This window comes from Peromyscus californicus, unplaced genomic scaffold (genome assembly GCF_007827085.1).
Source record: "Peromyscus californicus insignis strain IS unplaced genomic scaffold, ASM782708v3 Scaffold_4__1_contigs__length_199733344, whole genome shotgun sequence".
In the NCBI taxonomy this organism is placed as follows: Eukaryota; Metazoa; Chordata; class Mammalia; order Rodentia; family Cricetidae; genus Peromyscus; species Peromyscus californicus.
In genome coordinates, this window is record NW_026294562.1 from 62499298 (window position 1) to 62519060 (window position 19763).

Sequence of the window (19763 nt, forward strand, 5' to 3'; positions counted from 1 at the left end):
CAGGGGCTCAGCTCCTACGAATGCACAAGAACAAACCAACGAACGAGCCAACCCACACCGAGCTAGTCACAGAAAGTGGTGCGTTTACAGTTTGCAAGTCACCGTTTTTTGAAAGATTGCTTTTGTTTTTGATTTTTCAAGACAGAGTTTCTCTATGGAGCCCTGGCTGTCCTGAAACTCACTCTGTAGACCAGGCTGACCTCAAAACCACGGAGATCCACCTGTCTCTGCTTCCTGAGTGCTGGGATTAAAGGCGTGCGCCACCACTGCTCGGCATTTCCCAGAAGATCTTAAAAAACACAGTCTGCTTTTTAATGTGTTAACAAAGAGATCTAGTCAAAAAGCCTAGGACCCAAGTCATCACTCAGACTCCTCAGATTCTTCTCTCTTTGCCTCCATGTTCTTCCCCTCAGCTGAGGCAGCGTTGGTGGAGAGGGCAGGACTGACTGCTGGTGAGGCCCCAGTGACAGAGCTGCTTTGCCGGCTCTGATGGTGCAGATGAGGCTCCCCGGGTTGACACTGGCCAGGGCCTTTGCAAACAAGCCAGACTAAAATGGCTTAACATTGACACCAGCGGTTTTAACGAGGGCCACAATCCCACCCGCTGAGGCTCATCACTGCGGTGCAGGATGAGGGTGGAGTAGACACAGGCGAGCTTGGAGATGGAGGCCGAGGTGAGGCCTGCTGGCTATGGTGCTCATGTCTGGATGGAGCAGGGCCTCATCCCAGTGTGGTCTCAGCTTCCTTGGAAGGACTAAGCACCTTGGCAGCAGCTGAGGAAAACTCCCAGGGTGTTTTTAAAGGATCATTTCCAGTCTGCAGTTTCTTGGGGGTTTCTGTTCCGCAGCTGAAATCCAGTGACCATGGCAGCCCCAGGAAGCCTCCGTCTCCATGCAGCGGATTCCGACAACTTGGCAGCTGGACTGTCAGCGCAGCTCTGGTGACAGCTCTGTCGCCAGACATTAACCTCAACAATCAGTCCTGAGCAGTATAAGGTCAGGTACTAGCTGTCTCCATCTGGGGCACCTCCCTCTTCTGGGTGACCAGGTCTCAAGTGGGGGAGTAGGGAGACAAGGGGCATGGCACACCCTTCTCTGTAGGGTGCAATCGGCGTTCACACAGGTTGTTTCTTCTTACCTCAGACCGGAATCACTCCTGGCCCTACCAGCTGTAAGGGAGTTACATGTACAGGCCAGCATAAAGGTCACAGGTCCAGCTCCATCACAAACCCGTCTCTCAAAATGTCACACTTCCGACTCCTCCAGGCTTTTCATTCTTGGATGTATTAATGAACCCGGGGCTCCACTCTGGGGATTCAACAGGATCCTGAGTCTGAGTGGTACTGGAGACATAATGCCCTGGCTCGGGTCTAGAGAGCTGATGCCAGTTCAAGAGGCAGCCAAGATCAAATTTAGGTCCCAGATCCTGGAGGACCCTCCGGTGAGACCCACATAAGCTGAACAGCCTCGAGGCTAAGGGCTACGGCCTCCTTGAGAACCCTTGGTCCAGCCTTCAGCCTCAGTGCACAGTGGCACCTGCATCCAAGTGTCTTTCAAGGCCAGAGAATGTCCCCAAGAGAAACCTTGTCCTCAGAGCTCACTTCCATGTCCCCTTAGACCATTTCTTCTGTCCCCTCTCCTACCCCCACAAGGGCTGAAAAGTAGCCTCAATGGAAGGACCAAATATCTTCAGACAGCCTTGAGCAATCACAGGCCTAGCATGTGTCTGGATTTGATCCCCTGAACCCTTTTTAGCATGGCTAAAAGTAAATTAGTAAAAATAAAATAAAGGGCAGCATTGGAAAGGAAGGAATCCATATTTTAACCCTGATGGCCCTTGAGGATATAGTACCTTGAAGGCATGAACCAGAGGTAGGACAAGTACTGGAGAATTACTTCTAGGAGTTTCCTGGAGTCCTCAGATCTCCAGAAACAGAAAGTGAGATTGGGTGCCAGGTGCTGGGAGGATGTGTGTGCACGCACGTGTGTGTTGGGGGGGGAGGGGGAGGGGGAGCGGAGTGTCAGTGCTTGATGAGGACAGAGTTCAGCTTTTGAAGATAGCAAGTTCTGGAGCCGGATGGTGGCAATAACTAACTGCACAACACCGTGAATGTGCTTTCACGACACCGAGCTGTGCACTCAGATGTGGGCAAGATGGGAAAAAATGTGCTTTTATTTTATTGTAAAAATTTGTCCTTACATTTATTTGTGTGAGTGTTTGCGCGTGCATGTGAGTGTTGTGTATGGGCACGTGTGCCACAGTGTGTGTGTAGAAGTCAGAGGATAACCTGCAGGAGTCAGTTCTCTCCATCTCCCCTGTAGGTTCTAGGGACTGAATTCGGGTCGTCAGATTGGCCTCAAAGGCCTTTACTCACTGAGCCATTTTGCTGGCTCCAAAACTTTGGTATTTTTTCTTTTTATTAGCTATAAAAAAAATATGTAAGAAGTAATGGGTTTCACGACAGGATTTTCATATGCTTCATTCTTGTTGATCTTCTCCCCTGATCTCCCTCTCCCGACCACAGGCCCTTCTGCTGGTCCCCCTCTGCCCCCCTCTGCCCTGTCTGCTCCCTCTGCCCCCTCTGCTCCCTCTGCCCCTGTGCCAAGTGTTCTGTACTTTATTTGAACCTTCTTTTCCCTTACTCAGCTCTCCCTTAGGATCTCTTTTCCCCTTTCCTGGTCCCCCTTCCAGTATGATGACTTATACTCTACATTGCCTCCTCATCATAAGACAGACAGACAGACAGACAGACAGACAGACAGACAGACACACACACACACACACACACACACACACACACACACTGAACCAGGAGCCACACAAGAGAAAACACCGCATTTGTCTTTTTAAATCTAGGATACCTCAGATAATAATTACCCCTTCTACCTATTTTCCTGTACATGTCATGATTCGATTTTTCTTTAAGACTGGGTAAAACTCCTGCTATGTGGGTTTACTATAATTAGATGTGGCTCTTTGGTAGATTGCATGCTTAGGATGCTCAAGACCCTGGATCCTGTTCCAAGAACCACCAATGAATAAATAAAAAATACAAAGGGAGTCATTACATCCAAAGTCTGGCTAATTATTAGCTCCAGTGTTCTCCCCAGGGCCCTTGTTGCATGTATGGGAAAGGCTGAAACCAAGACCTTACGTACAGTAATTGTGCTGTCCCACTGGGAGAACAGGGCCATAAAGTCAACCCTTGTCACCCTCAGAAGGCAGGAACAAGTCCATGTCTGCCTCCCTCTTAATCCAGGCTGGCAAGAACCCTGAACCCTCCTCAAGGCTGAAGTAATCACCATTGCTAACAGAGCACTCTCCATCAGACTGGCACTCCTGTGGGTGGGGGTCATGGGGAGCCAGACTTGAAGCTTCTAGACAGACATCCCTTGCTGGCCTTAGCAGGCAGACGGAAGAGCGCTTCCTTCCAAGTGCCCTGGCTCAGTCCTTCCATGTCTTAGGACAAAGGGTGGAAGCAAATAGCCTGGTAGCGCCAGGGCAGAATGCCCTCAGGGCAGAATGCCCTCAGGGCACAGAGACTCTTTCCCTGAGGTGAGGGAACAAATCCCCATGTTGTATAGCAGGACTGAGGATCTACCAGCTGCTAAGACTCTGGGGACCTTCGTGTTACACCGGGAAACCACCCCTAGGGCAAACTTCAGCCTCCCCTCCTCATAGAGCTGGGGTGCTTAGGGCCTCTGCCTTGTCTTCCACCCTTGGGGTCTTGTTGGCCTAGCAGCCTCCCCCCCCCCCCGCCCCGCCATCCCAGGCTGGCACTCTGACTGTAGTGAAGGGTGGCGGGCATCCAGCCTTGCACACCTGTCTTGTGGGAGCCCCCACCTTAAAGGGCTGACTCCTGTGTCTTCCCACGTTCACCGAGCTGCTCTGTTCCTTCCCTCTTCAGCTTACCTCATCCCTAGAGGCCTCTGGCCCTACATCCGTGTCCCCACTCCTGTACTGCTGGGTGGGCAGCTGGGTCTGGCATGGGGCTCTCTGCTGCTCATTGGCTGATCTGTGACTCACTGTGACATGTTCTTGACTGCCTGGGCTGGAGTCATGAAAGTTTCTCTCTTTGGTTGTGAATTTGAAAGAAGTAATCATGAAGCAGCTAAGACCCGTTCCTGAGTGAGAATGTCACTCATCCCACACCATATAAATCAGCTCAGCATAGACCAATGCTCTATTTCAATAGCTACAGCCACAAAACCCTTAATAAAAACACGGGAAGCCAGGCGGTGGTGGCACACGCCTTTAATCCCAGCACTCGGGAGGCAGAGCCAGGAGGATCTCTGTGAGTTCGAGGCCAGCCTGGTCTCCAAAGCGAGTTCCAGGAAAGGCGCAAAGCTACACAGAGAAACCCTGTCTCGAAAAACCAAAAATAAAATAAAAAAAAAAACACGGGAAAATCTTGTCTGGATTTGACAGTGAATCCTCAGACAGTGTTAAAAGTGTGAGTGAACAGCCCGTAAGAACCTCAGTATGGGAGTTGGGGATTTATCTCAGTGGTAGAGCGCTTGCCTAGCAAGCGCAAGGCCCTGGGTTCAGTCCTGAAAAAAAAGAACCTCAGTATGTAGAAGCGCTAGTCACACAACCCTGACAGCCTGAGCTGGCTCCCCCGAAGCCACATAAAGGTGGAAGGAGCGAATCAACTCAGTATGTTTTTCTCTGACTTCCACATGTGTGTGTGGCATGGGCATGCACATTCATGTATAAATAATAACAACAACAACAACAACTAAGTTTAAAAGTATAAGCAAAGAAAGAGAATAAAAGATAATTTGAAACTGGGCATGGTGATGAAGCTACAGTTATTGGAACTGAAGTTATTGCTTGATGGGTAAAAGGTCACTGTTTGTGGTGATAAGAATTTTATAAATAGGGCACGCCTTTGATTCCAGCACTGTGGAGGCAGAAGCAGGAGGATCTCTGTGAGTTTGAGGCCAGCCTGGTCTACAGAGTGAGTTCCAGGACAGCCAGGGCTACACAGAAAAACCTTGTCTCAAAAACAAAACAAAAATAATTTTATGAATAGGTTTTTAACAATATTTTAGGTGTAATTAATGCCACTGAACTGTGTGTACCTTCTCAATGGGAGGAAGCAATAGGGAGGATTGAGAGTTCAAGACCACCCTCAGCTACATGGCAAGTTCAAGGCTAAATTTGACTACATGAGACCCTGTCTCAAAATACATACATAAAGAGTGATGGTCTGAGTGTGAATGCTTGGCCCCCAGTTGGTATAACTGTTTGGAAAGGATTAGGAGGTGTGGCCTTGCTGGAGGAGGTGTGTCACGGAGGGTGGGCTCTGGGTTTCACAAGTCCACACCATTCCCAGTTAGTGTCTTTCCCACCCACCCTCCTCCCAACACCTCCTGCTTGTGGATCAGATGTAAGGTCTTAGCTACTGTTCTGGAGCCATGCCTGACTGCCTGCTGCCATGCTCCCCGCCATGATGCTCATGGACTCTAATTCTTTGAACTGTAAGCAAGCCCCCAGTTAAATACTTTATTTTATAAGTTGTCTTGGTCATGGTGTTTTAACAATAGAAAAGTAACTAAGACATGGTATTTAGTCAGAATTAAAACACTTTGTGCATAGAAGGACACTGGAAAGGTACCAACAGCAGAGGAGGGAAGAAATCTTTGAATTGACCAATCTGTTATGGGATCAGTACCTAGACTACACAAATAACACCCACAAATCAGTAAGAAAAACCCCCACACAACCCAATTTAAAAATGTGTGAAAACGAGGTTGGACAGATGGCTTAGGAGTTAAAAGCCCTTGCTCCTTTTGCAGAGAATGCATGTCGGTTTCCCCACACCCACATGGAGGCTTATAACCATCCGTGACTTCAGTTCCAGGGGTGACACTGCCTCTTCTGGCCTCCATGGGCACCAGGCACTCAATGGCACACTTGTGCACATACACACAAAACTCTCCTATGTTGTTTTAGTCAGGGGTTCCACTACTGTGATAAAACACCATGACGGGAAGCAACTTGGGAAGAATTTATTTCATCTTAACACTCTCAGGCCGCACTCTCCCTATCACTGGGGGAAGTCAGGGCAGGAGCTCAAAGCAGGACCCTGAAAGCAGGACCTAATGTAGAAGCCATGAAGGAATGCTGCTTACTGGCTTGCTCCCTGAGACGTACTCAGCCTGCTTTTACAACTCAGGACTATCTGCCCAGGGTTGGCACCATCCATAAAAGGCTCGGCCTTCCGTCTATCGACAATCAAAAAATACCCCACAGGCTTGCCCACAGGCCAGTCTGTGGGAACATTTTCTCAGTTGCGGCTCCCTCTTCACAAATGACTCTAGCATGTCAGGTCAACAAAACACTGGCCAGCACATACCATGAAACACTGGCCAGCACATACCATGAAACACTGGCCAGCACACACACATGAAACACTGGCCAGCACACACACATGAAACACTGGCCAGCACACACACATGAAACACTGGCCAGCACACACACATGAAACACTGGCCAGCACGCACACATGAAACACTGGCCAGCACACACACATGAAACACTGGCCAGCACACACACATGAAACACTGGCCAGCACGCACACATGAAACACTGGCCAGCACGCACACATGAAACAAAAATAAACATTCTGAGCAGTGTGCGCTCCTTAAACTGTTGAAATTACTATTATTATTATTTTATGTTTTGATTGTTTTGCCTGCATGTAAATCTGTGTACCATGTATGTTCCTGGTGCCGTTGGAAACCAGAAGAGGACTTCTAGTCGTCTGGAAATGGAGTTACAGACATTTATGAGGTGTGAAGCAGGTATTGGGAATCAAACCCAGGTCCTCTGGAAGAGTAGCCAGTGCTCTTAACCGCTGAACCATCTCTCCAGCCCCTAATTAAGTTTTTTTTTTTTTTAATGGAGAAAAAAGAAAAAGGCAGCAGACTTGAATGGACATATCTACTGGGGAAAGCTAACTTTAAAAAAGTAAAAGAGCGGGGCTGGAGAGATGGCTCAGAGGTTTAGAGCACCGACTGCTCTTCCAGAGGTCCTGAGTTCAATTCCCAGCAACCACATGGTGGCTCACAACCATCTGTAATGAGATCTGGCACCCTTCTCTGTATATATAATAAATAAATAAATCTTTAAAAAAAAAAAAGGTAAAAGAGCTGGGCATGGTGGTGCACTCCATTAATCCTAGCACTTGCCAAGGCAAAGGCAGAGGGGCATTGAGGCAGAGAGGCAGAGGGAGATCTATTTGAGTTAGAGGCCAGCCTGGTCTACATAGTAAAGTTCCAGGACAGACAGGACTACATAGAGAGATCTGTTTTCAAAATAAAATAAAATAAAATAAAATAAAGCACAAATAGGGGGAAAAAAAAGGAAAAGGAAAAAAAAAGACAAAAACAAAACACACACACACACACACACACACACACACACACACACACACACACACAAAACCATGCTGCTGAACCCACAGAAAACAATGCAATCACTGTGGGTAAGTTTTGTGGTTGTTGAGAGAAATGAAAACAGGAACTCAATACTTGTAGTTGCTGAGTGAGGCACCACTACTCATTGGAGCCAAACGTCTTTCACAAACGAATGCTCAGGACCAAAATGGGATGTTGTTCACCCACAAAAATGAAGACATTTCTGACAGGTGCCTGGATGTGGGCAAACCTTGAGCTAGATGATCCAGCACAAAGGAGCAAATGTAGGAATCTTTAATCTGCATAACTGAAACTCACAGAACAGGCAAATTCAAAGAGACATAAAGTAGTGAAAGGCTGAGGCAGGAGGATTGATTTGATTTAGAGGCCAGCCTGGGATACATAGTAAGACCTTGTCTCAAGCAAACAAACACCAAAACAACCTGCAACAACAAAAACCCACGAACAACACAGCAGCAACAGATTCAATCAAAACAAACAAACAACCCTCCAAAATGATGGGAAGTAGGGAGAACCTGGAGTCACTGCTTGATGGGTAAGGGGTCTCTGAGGTGATAAGAATTTTATAAATAGTAGTGATGATTGCACAGTATTTTGGGTGCAGTTAACGCCACTGAACCGTCCTTAGGATGACAAAAACAAGCCTTGCGCCTTCACTCTCACCTTCCCACACATCCTAGCTCCACCCGCCCGCCCGAACTACTCCCCCACCCCCGCCCCCGCCCCCGCCCCGCCCTCCTTGCGCCCTGGCGACCTCCACTTTTCGGATTATGTGTGTTTCTGCACCTCTATCAATTCCTCTAGCTTCCCTGCGGCATCTGTCTACAAAGAGCCTGGTCTCTGTCAACCGTCACCGCAAGGACCTGTCGCTGTCATAGTCCCAGGTTCACAGGATACATAGCAGCGTGCCCTTAGTGCTCTCAGGCCTGCATCCTGCACCTTGTAATTTGCCGCGTCCTGCAGCACACCGTGTGCACTGCAGATCCTGGCACTTTGAGTGCACACTTCTGCACTCTGAGAGTTCTCTCAACCCTGCCCACACCCTGACGCTCTACTGGGGATCTCCAAGGTGAAGCGCTGACTCAGTTCCCGCCAGGAGGCCACGCTCAGATAACAGTCCGACAGCTCCACCTGCAGGTCACAAAGGAGAATGCTTAGGTCGCAGGCAGGAGTCCTCCTAAATTCTTGGCGGCTGTGGATTTCTTCTCTCTCTCTTAGATAGTACCTTAATTGATTCTGTTCTCAAAACTGATTCTCAGCACCTCCCGACTCTGCCTCGGCTCATGCCTCAGCTAACACGTAGGCAGAATGAGCTTGTAAAAGTGGTTGTCCCGCCACACACCTTTTCTCCTCAAGCCCCCACTCCCCCTCCAAGAGCGATGGCATGCAAACCCTCAGGTCCTGCGACTCTCCGCTCTCCCTTCACTGCTCCTCCTGTTTTGTTTTGCTTACAGGCACAGTCCCTGGTAGGTAGAAGTAGACAGGTTGTGCACAGGTGAGCCCGTGGTTCCAACAGTCAAGGGATAGGTTTGCCCTTGGGACATTTAATTTCGGTTGTTGTTTAATAGAAGAGTTTATTTGGGCTTCCAGCTGGGAAGCAGTGGCAAGACTGGCTGGAATGGTGGCAGGACCAAGACGCTGAGCGCTTACATCTTGAACAGCAAGCACGGAGCTGAAAGTGATATTTTAAATTAAAACTATTTTTTAAAAGATTTATTTATGAGTATGATTGTTTGGTCTATATGTACATATGTGTATCACATGTGTGCCGGATGCCCATCAGAGGTCAGCAAAGGGCAGATCTCCTGGAACTGGAGTGACAGAAGGTTGTGAGCCACCATGAGGGTGCTGGGAACGCAACCCAGGTCCTCTGTAAGAGCAACAAGTGCTCTTACCCATGTAGCCATCTCCAGCCCAAAATGCAGACATTTAAAATCTTACAAGCAGTGGCTGTATCAGCTTTAAGTAAGACATATGAAATAGGAAATTGAGTTTTAAGCATTTTAAGAAATTAATATGAAAAATTAACATGAACCCCCCACACACACACATACTTGTTGGTCTGTTCTGTCCATGTAAAGCCTGCCTCAATCATCCATATCCTCTGCCTGTTTGTCTTAGAATCCACTTCTATACTCCCAGTGACGGAAAATCTCTTGGAATTTTCTTAGAATTGCACTCACTAAAACCATGGAATAATTTGGAGAAACTGGCATTGGGAAATCACACTTTTTAAAGTTCATGAATGCAAATATTTATGGTTTCATTAACTTTTCTCCAGAATATATTTACAGTCGTCACATCTTACTTCTGATATTTCTGATGTTTGTAAGCTGTCAATGTTTACTGTTTAGATATTTATCTTATCCAAAAATACTCTCAAGGACAAGGACTTAGAATAACAATGTTTGAATGAATGTCTGACACATAAAATGAATCATCACACCACATTTTTTTTTCTTGCTTGCTTTTTGCATTGCTGGGCATTCAGGATGGGACTCTGCACACAATGGGGTCAGGTGTTAGTAATGGGAACGGTGTCGGCTGCAGGAAAAACCCCACCCTAACTCACAGCTTATCTGTATACCTAAAATCTTCTTTAAAAAAACAAAACAACAACAGCAACAAAATAGGCCAGGTGGTGTGGTAGACACCTTTAATCCCAGCACTCAGGAGGCAGAGGTAGGTGGATCTCTGAGTTTGAGGACAGCCTACAGAGTGAGTTCCAGGACAGCTAGGGCTACAGAGAAACCCTTTCTCAGAAAACAAAGCAAAACAAAACCCAAAAACTTTTTAAGAACCCAGAGAGATCTGAAGCATGAGGGATTCACTCGTTTGTCTTGAACTAGCAGCACATGGAGCCACACATGGACGGGCTCTGCCAGGAGGCTCTAGACAGCCTTAGCAGTGAGGGTGGTCTGTCAACAGCCTGCTAGAAAATGGGGCTCAGACTAGTCCTTCAATAGGGAGGGCTCTGCCAGGAAGCAGAGCTGGGAAGAGGACCTCAGGCTTAAAAGAACATGGTTTGGCTGATACCCAGGGAGGGGGGCTGGAGAGATGGCTCAGAGGTTAAGAGCACTGGCTCTTCTTCCAGAGGTTCTGAGTTCAATTCCCAGCAACCACATGGTGGCTCACAACCATCTGTAATGAGATCTGATGCCCTCTTCTGGCCATGCAGACACAGCACTGTATACATAATAAATAAATAAATCTTAAAAAAAAAAAAAAAAAAAAAAAAGACCCAGGGAGGGACCCAGTTTACCTGAACATGGCTCTGACCCACAGAAGCCTAGATTTTGATAAGCACGCTGTTTCCAGTTGCTAAGTTGGTGGCCACTTGTTACACGGGGACTGATACTCCCTGGTACGACAGGTGCACAGGATCTTTGAAGACGAAATGCCCCATGGCTGTGGTACATGGTGATCGGGTTACATTTGACACCATTTAACATGTCAGACAGAAATGGAGGATCAATGACTTCACTGCAGAGTGAAAGGACAGAAAAGCTACTCTTTTTTATGACTCAGTTTCCCCAACTGCGTCAGTTCAGTTGGAAGTCTGCAGGGCCATGGGACCAGCAGAAGGAAAAGCAGGAGGAAGGGAGGAAAAAAGGAGAGGCAGGTGAATTTCAGGAATTGGATTCCTTGATTGTGGGGCTTGGAGTGCCCAGAGCTTGATGGGGAAGCTGGCAGGTACAGATCCAGGGCAGAGCCAACTTTGCACCCGCACCCAAAGCTGTGGGGAGGCAGAACTCTCTCTTGCTCAAGGAAAGTCAGACTTTGATCAATGCCTTCAAGGGACCACGAGGCCCATTCACATTATTTATGTAAGGTCATTTGCTTCACCAAAGTCCACCAACTTGACTGCTATTGTCACCACAAAAAATTCTCGAAGAGATATCTAGAAAAATGTTGACCAAATAGCTAGGTTTCAGAGTCCAGTCAGAGTGACACATAAAGTTAACCACTATGTTAATAAAACTGTGGGGGTTTTGAAACTGTGGCTAGGTCCATAGGGCACATTCCTGTGAAGAGAACTTGAGTTAGCTTGCCTTCCATGGAGGGAAACCATAGTATGGATGTACAAAGGTTAGAAGTGCTGGGCTGAAAATCACACTGACAGGCCAGTGATCGATTGTGAATAAATTTCCCAAGGACAGACGGCAGAGGTAGTTTATTAAATGCAGTAGAGGAAAACTAGAGTCTAAGAGCTGCTTAATTTTCTTATCTATCTGTCTGTCTGTCTATCCATCCACTCACCCATCCATCTATTGAGACAGGGTTTCTCTGTGTGGCCTGGCTGTCCTGCAACTCACTGCAGATCAGGTTGGTCTCAAACCCAGAGATCCACTTGTCTCGCCTCCCGAGTGCTGGGATTAAAGGCATGCACCACCACTGCCTGGTTTTTTGTTTTTTTTTTTTCCGAGACAGGGTTTCTCTGTGTAGCTTTGCGCCTTTCCTGGATCTCGCTCTGTAGACCAGGCTGGCCTCGAACTCACAGAGATCCACCTGCCTCTGCCTCCCGTGTGCTGGGATTAAAGGCGTGCGCCACCACCGCCCGGCTATGTGGCTTTTTTTTTTTTTTTTTTTTAACTTTTTAGTGTTTGATTTTAATTTTTAAAAATTATTTACTGGGGGGCGTGCACAAATCCTAGCCTGCCTGTGGAGGTCAGAGAGCAGTTGTGGGAGTCTGTGTCCTTCTTCTACCACATGGTTGTAGGGACTGAACTCATGTCACTAGACTGATCCATCTTGCTGGCTACTGTTTTGCTGTTTTTGAAACAGGATCTTATGCATCCCCCTAGGCTGGCCTTGTGCTCTCTATGTGACTGAGGATGGCCTTGAACCTACGATCCTCCCGATATCTCCCCAGTACTGGGATAACTATATATCACCATGCCAGGTTTATGTCGTGCTGGGGATGCAACTCAGGGCTTCCAACATGAAAGTGCTCAACCGATTGTTGCTGCACCCCCACCCCGGAAAGGCTCATTTTGGGGGGGGGGGTCCTGTAGGAGCTTTCAGCCTGTGTTTCAATGTCACGGTGCCTTGGCTGTTCAGGTTGTATCAGGTAGGGCTCGTATCTGGATGGCTGGGTGGACATCTTCACTGAATGTATTAGTTCCTTTTCTTGGTGATTTGACAAAATACTTACCAAAACAACTTTAGGAAGAAGTGCTTATGTTGGCTCCCAGTTTGACGGTACAGTCCATCATGGTGGAGAGGCATGGCAACAAGAAAACGAGGCGGCTCGTTACATTTACATTACTAGGAAGCAGAGATAAAACCGCTGATACTCAGCTGGCTTCCTCCTCCTTCAGTCAGGGGCTCCAGCACACTGGATGGTGCTGCCCATATTCAAGGCAGGTCTTCTTCTTCACTTAAACCTTTTTAGAAACATCCATGTCTTAGTTAGGGTTTCTATTGCTGTGAAGAGACACCGTGACCACAGCAATTCTTATAAAGGAAAACATTTAATTGGGGTGGTTCGCTTACAGTTCAAAGGTTCAGTCCATTATCATCATGGTGGGTGGGACATGGCAGCATGCAGGCAGACATGGTGCTGGAGAAGGAGCAGAGTCCTAAATCTTTCAGGCAACAGGAAGCGGTTTGAGTGTCACACTGAGCGTGGCTTGAGCATATATGAGACCTCAAATCCCACCTCCACAGTGACACACTTCCTCCGACAAGGCTACACTCACCGCAACAAGGCCACACCTCCTGATAGTGCCACTCCCCTTGGTGGGTATTTTCTTTCAAACTACCGCAATCCACATAGACAAATCCAGAGTATGTTTCTATGGTGATTTTAAATCCAATCAGTAAGACTAACCTTCCCATCGAGGAATACATTTTTACACAGTGGACTTTCATGCTGAGGCTTGCTGCCCATGCAAGGCAGCACAGGTTACTAGGAGCCAGACATGTGAAGGTCTGAGCCTGTTCATGAAAGAGTAGAAACAGTGGCCTCAATGCCCTAAGAGAGACTGCAGCCAGGCCTTGGTAAGAGTGATTCTCTGTGGTCTTGTAGCAGGGACCCTGCTCTGAGCTCAACCTTCTTTGAGGCCAAAATGGCTTCCCTCATTCTGAGGTTAGCTCAGCAGTCATCCCTTCTAGAGCAGCATCCAACACACACACACACACACACACACACACACACACACACACACACACCCCACCACGACCACCACAACCACCACCACCAAAAGCTACACCCTCTGTAAGAGCGCTCCCCTTAGTTTTCTGTAATTCTAGCAAATACTTCAAGTATTCAGTGGGAGCATGACTTTTCAGATAAAGGGAAAGAGTCTCACCTGGGCAAGCCTTGAATATTTCTGAAAGTGGCTGATGTGAATAAGTGTGAAGCGCTCAGTTTTTATTTGGTTTAATTATGTACTTTAATGTATGCATGTGTGACTTTTTGCTGCACACGAGTGGGCACCCATAGTGTGGGTCGTTGTGCATTCACAGAGGCCAGAAGAGGGCTTCAGCCCCCCTTCACCTGGAGTTACAGGCCACTGTGGAATCCCAGGCTTGTTACCTGGGATCTGAACTCCAATACTTGTGCTTGCACAGCAGGTGTTTCTAACCACGGGGCCATCTCTCCAGCCCAATCACCACAGTTTCTTCTGTGACATGAAAATGGTAATGTAAAATGGCAACAAACCTTCAGGCCTATAATAAATCAATCTGCTCTAAACGCCTCCAGGAGAACCTGCTGTGCCAGAGGCTGGTCTGTCCCAGAGTGTGAGATTTCCCTCTAGCTGGCTTCCAGGGGCTGCTGGTGCAGACACCACACTCTGGGAACCTGTTTCTGAGATGTAAACAGAAGCCCAGTGTAAGTACAAGGTTAGGGTCCTAGTAATGACCTCTAGGCATTACCTCTAGGTAGGTAAAGCATCCCTTTAGAGTCTCAAGGAACACTACCCCGCCCCATTCTCCGCTCACTAAGCTCCCCAGCAGGACCTGCACTTCTAAGTCCAGGCACAGGGTGGCGCCCTATGTCCACACTTATCCACTCAGATCGCCAGAGGTCCTGCAGAGAGAGGTGACCTTCAGTTTCACAGGATGTTCAGGCTGTAGGTCCTCTCACACTTCTGAGCATAAGGACAGGGACAGGGCCGTGCCACATGCATAAGTTGTGTGTTTGAATGCTGACTTGAGCAGAAGGGCAGCTTGTCCACCAGTCACCCGAGAGACACTCATGTTCAGCTTGTCCACCAGACACCCGAGAGAGACACTCATGTTCAGTCTGTCCACCAGTCACCCGAGAGACACTCATGTTCAGTCTGTCCACCAGTCACCCAGAGAGACACTCATGTTCAGTCTGTCCACCAGACACCCGAGAGAGACATACATGTTCAGTCTGTCCACCAGTCACCCAGAGAGACACTCATGTTCAGTCTGTCCACCAGTCACCCACGAGAGACACACATGTTCAGGCCAAGCCAGGGTAGGCTGGCCTGTACTGAGACTTCTCAATGGCTCTGTGTTCTTGGCAGCTCCTCGGGGCCCTGACCTCTATCCTATACTGCACTTGGCAATGTTGTTTCCTTGAAGTAAAAGGCAGACCAAGGAGGGGCAACCACTGCCCTGCTGGAGTAGCAGGATAGAGACCATTTCAGGGGAGGAATCAAGAGGGTTGGCTTGTGCCTGAAAAGTTCTGGAAGGTCAGAAAGTCTGGGGGAGTATGGGAAGGGAGTGGAGGGGTATAGCTGGTGTGGCCACCTGGGCTCTAGAGGGCCTGTGAACTCTCTGGACTATAATTCCTTGCATTGCCCACCCATTCCAACAAGCCCTCACTGAGGCCTCACCCACCATGGCTAGGCTAAGAGATGCTGGGAAGCTTGAAGCTATGGAGGATGGTAGGTCTTTCTACCCCATATCCTGTTTGAGGTGCTTTTGTAGTGTTGGGCATCAAGGCCCGGACCTTCCACTTACTACTGTGTTAGTAATGGGAAGAGGGTGGGTCACATGGAAACACTCTGTCCCATCTTTACAACTTTTCTGTAAGCCTAAAACTTCTCCTTAAAAAATAAAGTAGCAGACAGATCGGAAACAGGAGAGATTCACTTGTCTCGACATTGCTAACAGAACTTGGAGTCACTCTGAGAAGGAAGCATGATGCGGGTCTAGGGCAGTCTTGAGAGCTGAGGACAGTCCTGCCAATGGCCAGCAGAAAATGACCCAGGCCCCAAAGAGCAGAGATGGGAACCTATGCCAGAAGCCGGCCTGTGACAGGTTAGGGACAGGTCTTACTTGTAAGAGAAGAAATATCACTGGTAGTGCGAGCCTCTCAACAATTTGTTCAGGTTCACAACCTTATCCATGACTGGACCCCAAGGCTATAATTAAAGGTTTAGGTGGAAGGGATTATTCCAGAGGAGGGAAGCAGCTCCCCCTACAAAGCCTGAGGCTGGAATCTGGAGCTCAGTGATGGTGAAAATAATATTTAGGACACTTCCCTACCAAAGCCCTCCCTCTGACCTCCTTGGACTTGGCTCCTTGCTGAAGACTGGACTGGGGGAGCTTAAGGAGGAGTCCCATGTACACAGCAAATGTAGTTTCCAGGAAAAGAATAAAAATAAAGTTCCTAGTGAAACAGATTCACATTATCGTCATTTCTAAGCAAATAAGGGCACAATTGTTTCCAGCAAGGGTTGTGACCATGGCCAACTCTAGGGGCGCAGACAAAAGCCAAGGATGAGGCTGAATGCTCAGTGATCACGTCTCATCTTGGGCTTGGGCTCATACTAATATTGTCTGAAAGCAACCAAGGAACACACTGGGCTGTGGCCTTTATCAGCTGTGACAATACCCTGGACCTTCTGATAACGTAACATTTTCCCTGCAGGTGACTCAGCTTTGTATCCCCAAATCTCGCTCAGAGCCTGGTGGATCTAGCTATACACCAGAAACACCATCTATCCTTGCATCTCCTTGCCCAACTGATACCCACCTACTCACTCGTCCATCCCCATTGCTGACACTGGCTGAACAAGTCTGCTAAGCTAGAAACTGCTCTAGGTTCTGAAGTTCACAGAGAAAACAGACATGACACTTTCACTTTAGTCCGAGGAACACACAGTGGAGCACGGTACACTTCAGATGTCATCTGAACAAAGCCTCATGACTGAACAGATACGTGAGACTAGAAGGGAAAGTGTCCAGTAAAGGGGACTAGTGTGTGTTGACAATGTTGGGTACATCACTCGGTCTTGGGGGCTGTGGAAGAGGTAGTGCATGGAGCCTGGTGCAGAATGTAGAGCATAGGTCGTAATGATGACTGCTTTCCAAGAATTGTCTGAGATAATGTAGAGAGAGGCCAAAGTAGAGATGGTTTAGGTTAGATCTTGGGAAGATGGGGAGTTTATCTCCCTGAGGTGTGGCACTATGGGTGGGTTGGGAGCGGAACGTGAACCCCCCAGAGGGAAGAGGCTGCTGCTGGGGAAGGAACACTTGAGGGCCAGAGAACTTGGCCCTGAGGTGCAGAGAGCCAGCAGTGGTTAATCCATCCCAGATCACAACCGAGAAGCTGGCAGTGCTAACACAGCCTTGTCCAGGGCCACAGGAGGTCTGAAAAGATCAGATGGAGACCTGAAGAGCTTGGAGCTAACCAGAGGTCAGGAAGAGGCTGAAGGAGATTGGGAGGAAAAGCAGCAACCAAGCAAATCAAGGCTGAGACCGTGCTGGAAACCTGGCCTTTGCATTTGGCAAGTCAGGTGGGGGAGAGGAGGCAGCTGCTGCCTGGGGACAGAACAGACAAGCACATGGGAGGGGGAGGGGGGTCTACACCGGGAAGAGGGCGACAGGGAGCAGGATAACACAGCACTAGTGCACGTCTGGGCAGAAATGAGCAGCATACTATCTGCAGACAGGCCAGGGTGCCGAGAGCTCACCCAGCCTGCTGCCTTGACTGCGGACAGACATGGCTCCTGCCCACAGATGGCACTCAGAAAGCGCCTGCTCTGTTGTACTTCTGCTCCTTTGCAGCACAGCTGTGAGGCCATTCACCACGCAGAGGTATATGGCTCCCCGTAGGAACTCCCCAGCGGTGCCTCAACCTACAATGAATAGACTCAAGACAATAGGGCTATTGGTTCAGTGTACCACGTGGGAATGGGAAGGCCAGTGGTTCACCCAGGAACATGTCACAGAACGTCAATGCAGGTTCTGTATGTTACTGTTTGGCTGATACCCCAAGATTTTTTGTTGTAGCTTTGTTTTGAGACAGGGTTTCTCTTTGTAGCCCTAGTTGTCCTGGAACTCTCTCTGTAGACCAGGCTGGCCTCGAACTCACAGAGATCCACCTGCCTCTGCCTCCCGAGTGCTGGGATTAAAGGCATGCACCACCACACCCAGCTGATACGCCAAGAGTTAAAGTTTACTTTTAAAGTATGCCACATCTCTTGCATTTTAAGCCTGACTTTCCTGGGCCTATCCCAGTAAGGTCTTTTTTCTGCAAAGAAGTGAATCTTGTTCAGAAGGGCCCATGTCATATACCTACATTTTGAGGGGCTCACAGCAGGATCACGGGGCAGACTGGTTCTCTCCCAGCTACCAACAGGCACTCTTTCTGCCAAGTCTTGTGACAGGAGACAGCTGCAGTTCCCCAGCCCAGCTATAAAAAGCCCTAACTGCCCAAGTGAGCAGAGGACGTGTAGCGGGCACCCAGGGTACCTCTTTGGGGCCAAGGAAGGAGCGCAACCTGAGAATCATGCCAAGGCTTCGCCCTGTCCTGCGGCTGCTCCAAGCTCCTGTGAAGTATACAGTGGTTCCCAAAGCCCATATCTCTGCCAAGCCAGCCCAAACCCCCACTTCCGCTATGGTGAGTAACTTCTAAGGTAGCATTTCCTGGGTTTCAGGGCAACAGGGAAGATTAAGTGATAAAGGAGAAGTGAATGCAGTGCTAGGTATCAGTGTTTTATGCCAAGATAGTGTCTGAATGCCAAGAGGGGTTCTGGCACCACCGTTTGGGGCCAGGCTCTCAAAGGGCTACAAACGGTGGGGTGAGGATTTTCCTCAGGCCTCGCCTCGGGCCAAGGTCAACAGTGACAGAACTAGGGGGCACAGAGTCCAAGTGGGGTGCAGGGTTCAAGTCAGGGTGTGTATTCCACTGTTACAGGGAAAGGTGGGTTGCTCTGAGTGTGGAACTAGAACAGCAGCATACCCAGTGGAGTCCACATATGAAGTGTGTTTATCTTAAGTATGACTCAATCTAAGAATCAGGCCATCTGGTCACAGACATACAGCTATGACACAGTACAGACTAAGATTCCTATTCTATGCCAAATTTGCTTAAATTCAGGGCCCAGGCTTGTTTCATGGGGAAACTTGGTACCATGCAGTTGGTGCCTCAGAACCGGCTTTGCTAAGTCCAGTTACTGAGGACAGAGGGCTCCTAATGGGGTCACTACTGCACACACTAGACCCCCATGCAGGGCAGGGTCTGACTTCACCCAGCTTGGCTTCTGAGTGGAACTGCTTCTAGAGAAAGGCTCTGTGCTTGCTCCTAACAATGGAAACCTTAATTGTTCTACTATTCAGCACAGCACCCTGGAACACAGGGCTGTGATCACAGGAGCCGAGTGAACCTTTGCCTTGCTGGCAGCTGCTGTAGCTAGGCAGGATCTTGGGCTCTGAAGCCCAAGGCTGTTTCTCCTGGTTTCTGAGGTCATTCTCCCCGTAAGGACTTGACGCTGCCAAGCTCACTGACACAGCAGGCCTGCTCGCTCACAGGACTTCCGAGAGAAGCAGAAGACAATGGGGACTGGCTGGCCATCCTAGAGAGGGAAAGCAAAGGAGTCATCTGTAGCCGTGGACCGTTTCTAGCTGAAGCAGAAGCCCCACGCTGCAGGAAGTTTCCCTGCCCAGTGGCCAGGCCCAAGCCTTCTAATGGCCATGGATTCATGTTTGCTTGTCTTTCCACAGGAGCAGGCTGTGGGGATCATGACCATATTCGTCGGCTTCATGGTTCCTGCAGGATGGGTCTTATCTCACTTGGAGAGCTATAAAAAAAGCTCCACAGCATAAACTGGCACAGCCCTGAAAGATTAAACTCTTCCATCCACCTAGTCTTGTGTTGACTCTGGTGCTTGCTACTTATAACACGCAGTGTGCAGTGATGCCAGGAGGTAAGCGTGGGTGCCTGCACCTGAGAAAACACTGAAGAGGACTGCAAAGGGAACCAGTGCCTCCTTGTCCGGCAAGTCAGGATGCTCTGCCTGCTGGCAACCCCATGTGTGGTGGGCGGGGAGGAGTGAGGCTAAGCCCCACCAACCTGCTGGCTTCAGCTTAAGTGTTCTTTTCTTCAGGCGC

General features: G+C 48.7%; 1 protein-coding gene and 1 pseudogene across 1 annotated transcript; one reads left to right on the plus strand and one right to left on the minus strand.

Annotated features, from left to right (window-relative positions):
- Nucleotides 1-332: 332 nt before the first annotated feature.
- LOC128123816 (60S acidic ribosomal protein P1-like) lies at nt 333-1606 on the minus strand (annotated as a pseudogene).
- An 11293-nt stretch (nt 1607-12899) lies between these two features.
- On the plus strand, nt 12900-19519 carry LOC128094888 (cytochrome c oxidase subunit 8B, mitochondrial). Its single transcript, XM_052713486.1, has 2 exons — nt 12900-18273; nt 19377-19519. Exons 1-2 carry the CDS (start codon nt 18163-18165, stop codon nt 19476-19478), a joined length of 213 nt encoding a protein of 70 aa, XP_052569446.1. The 5' UTR covers nt 12900-18162; the 3' UTR covers nt 19479-19519.
- Nucleotides 19520-19763: the final 244 nt, after the last annotated feature.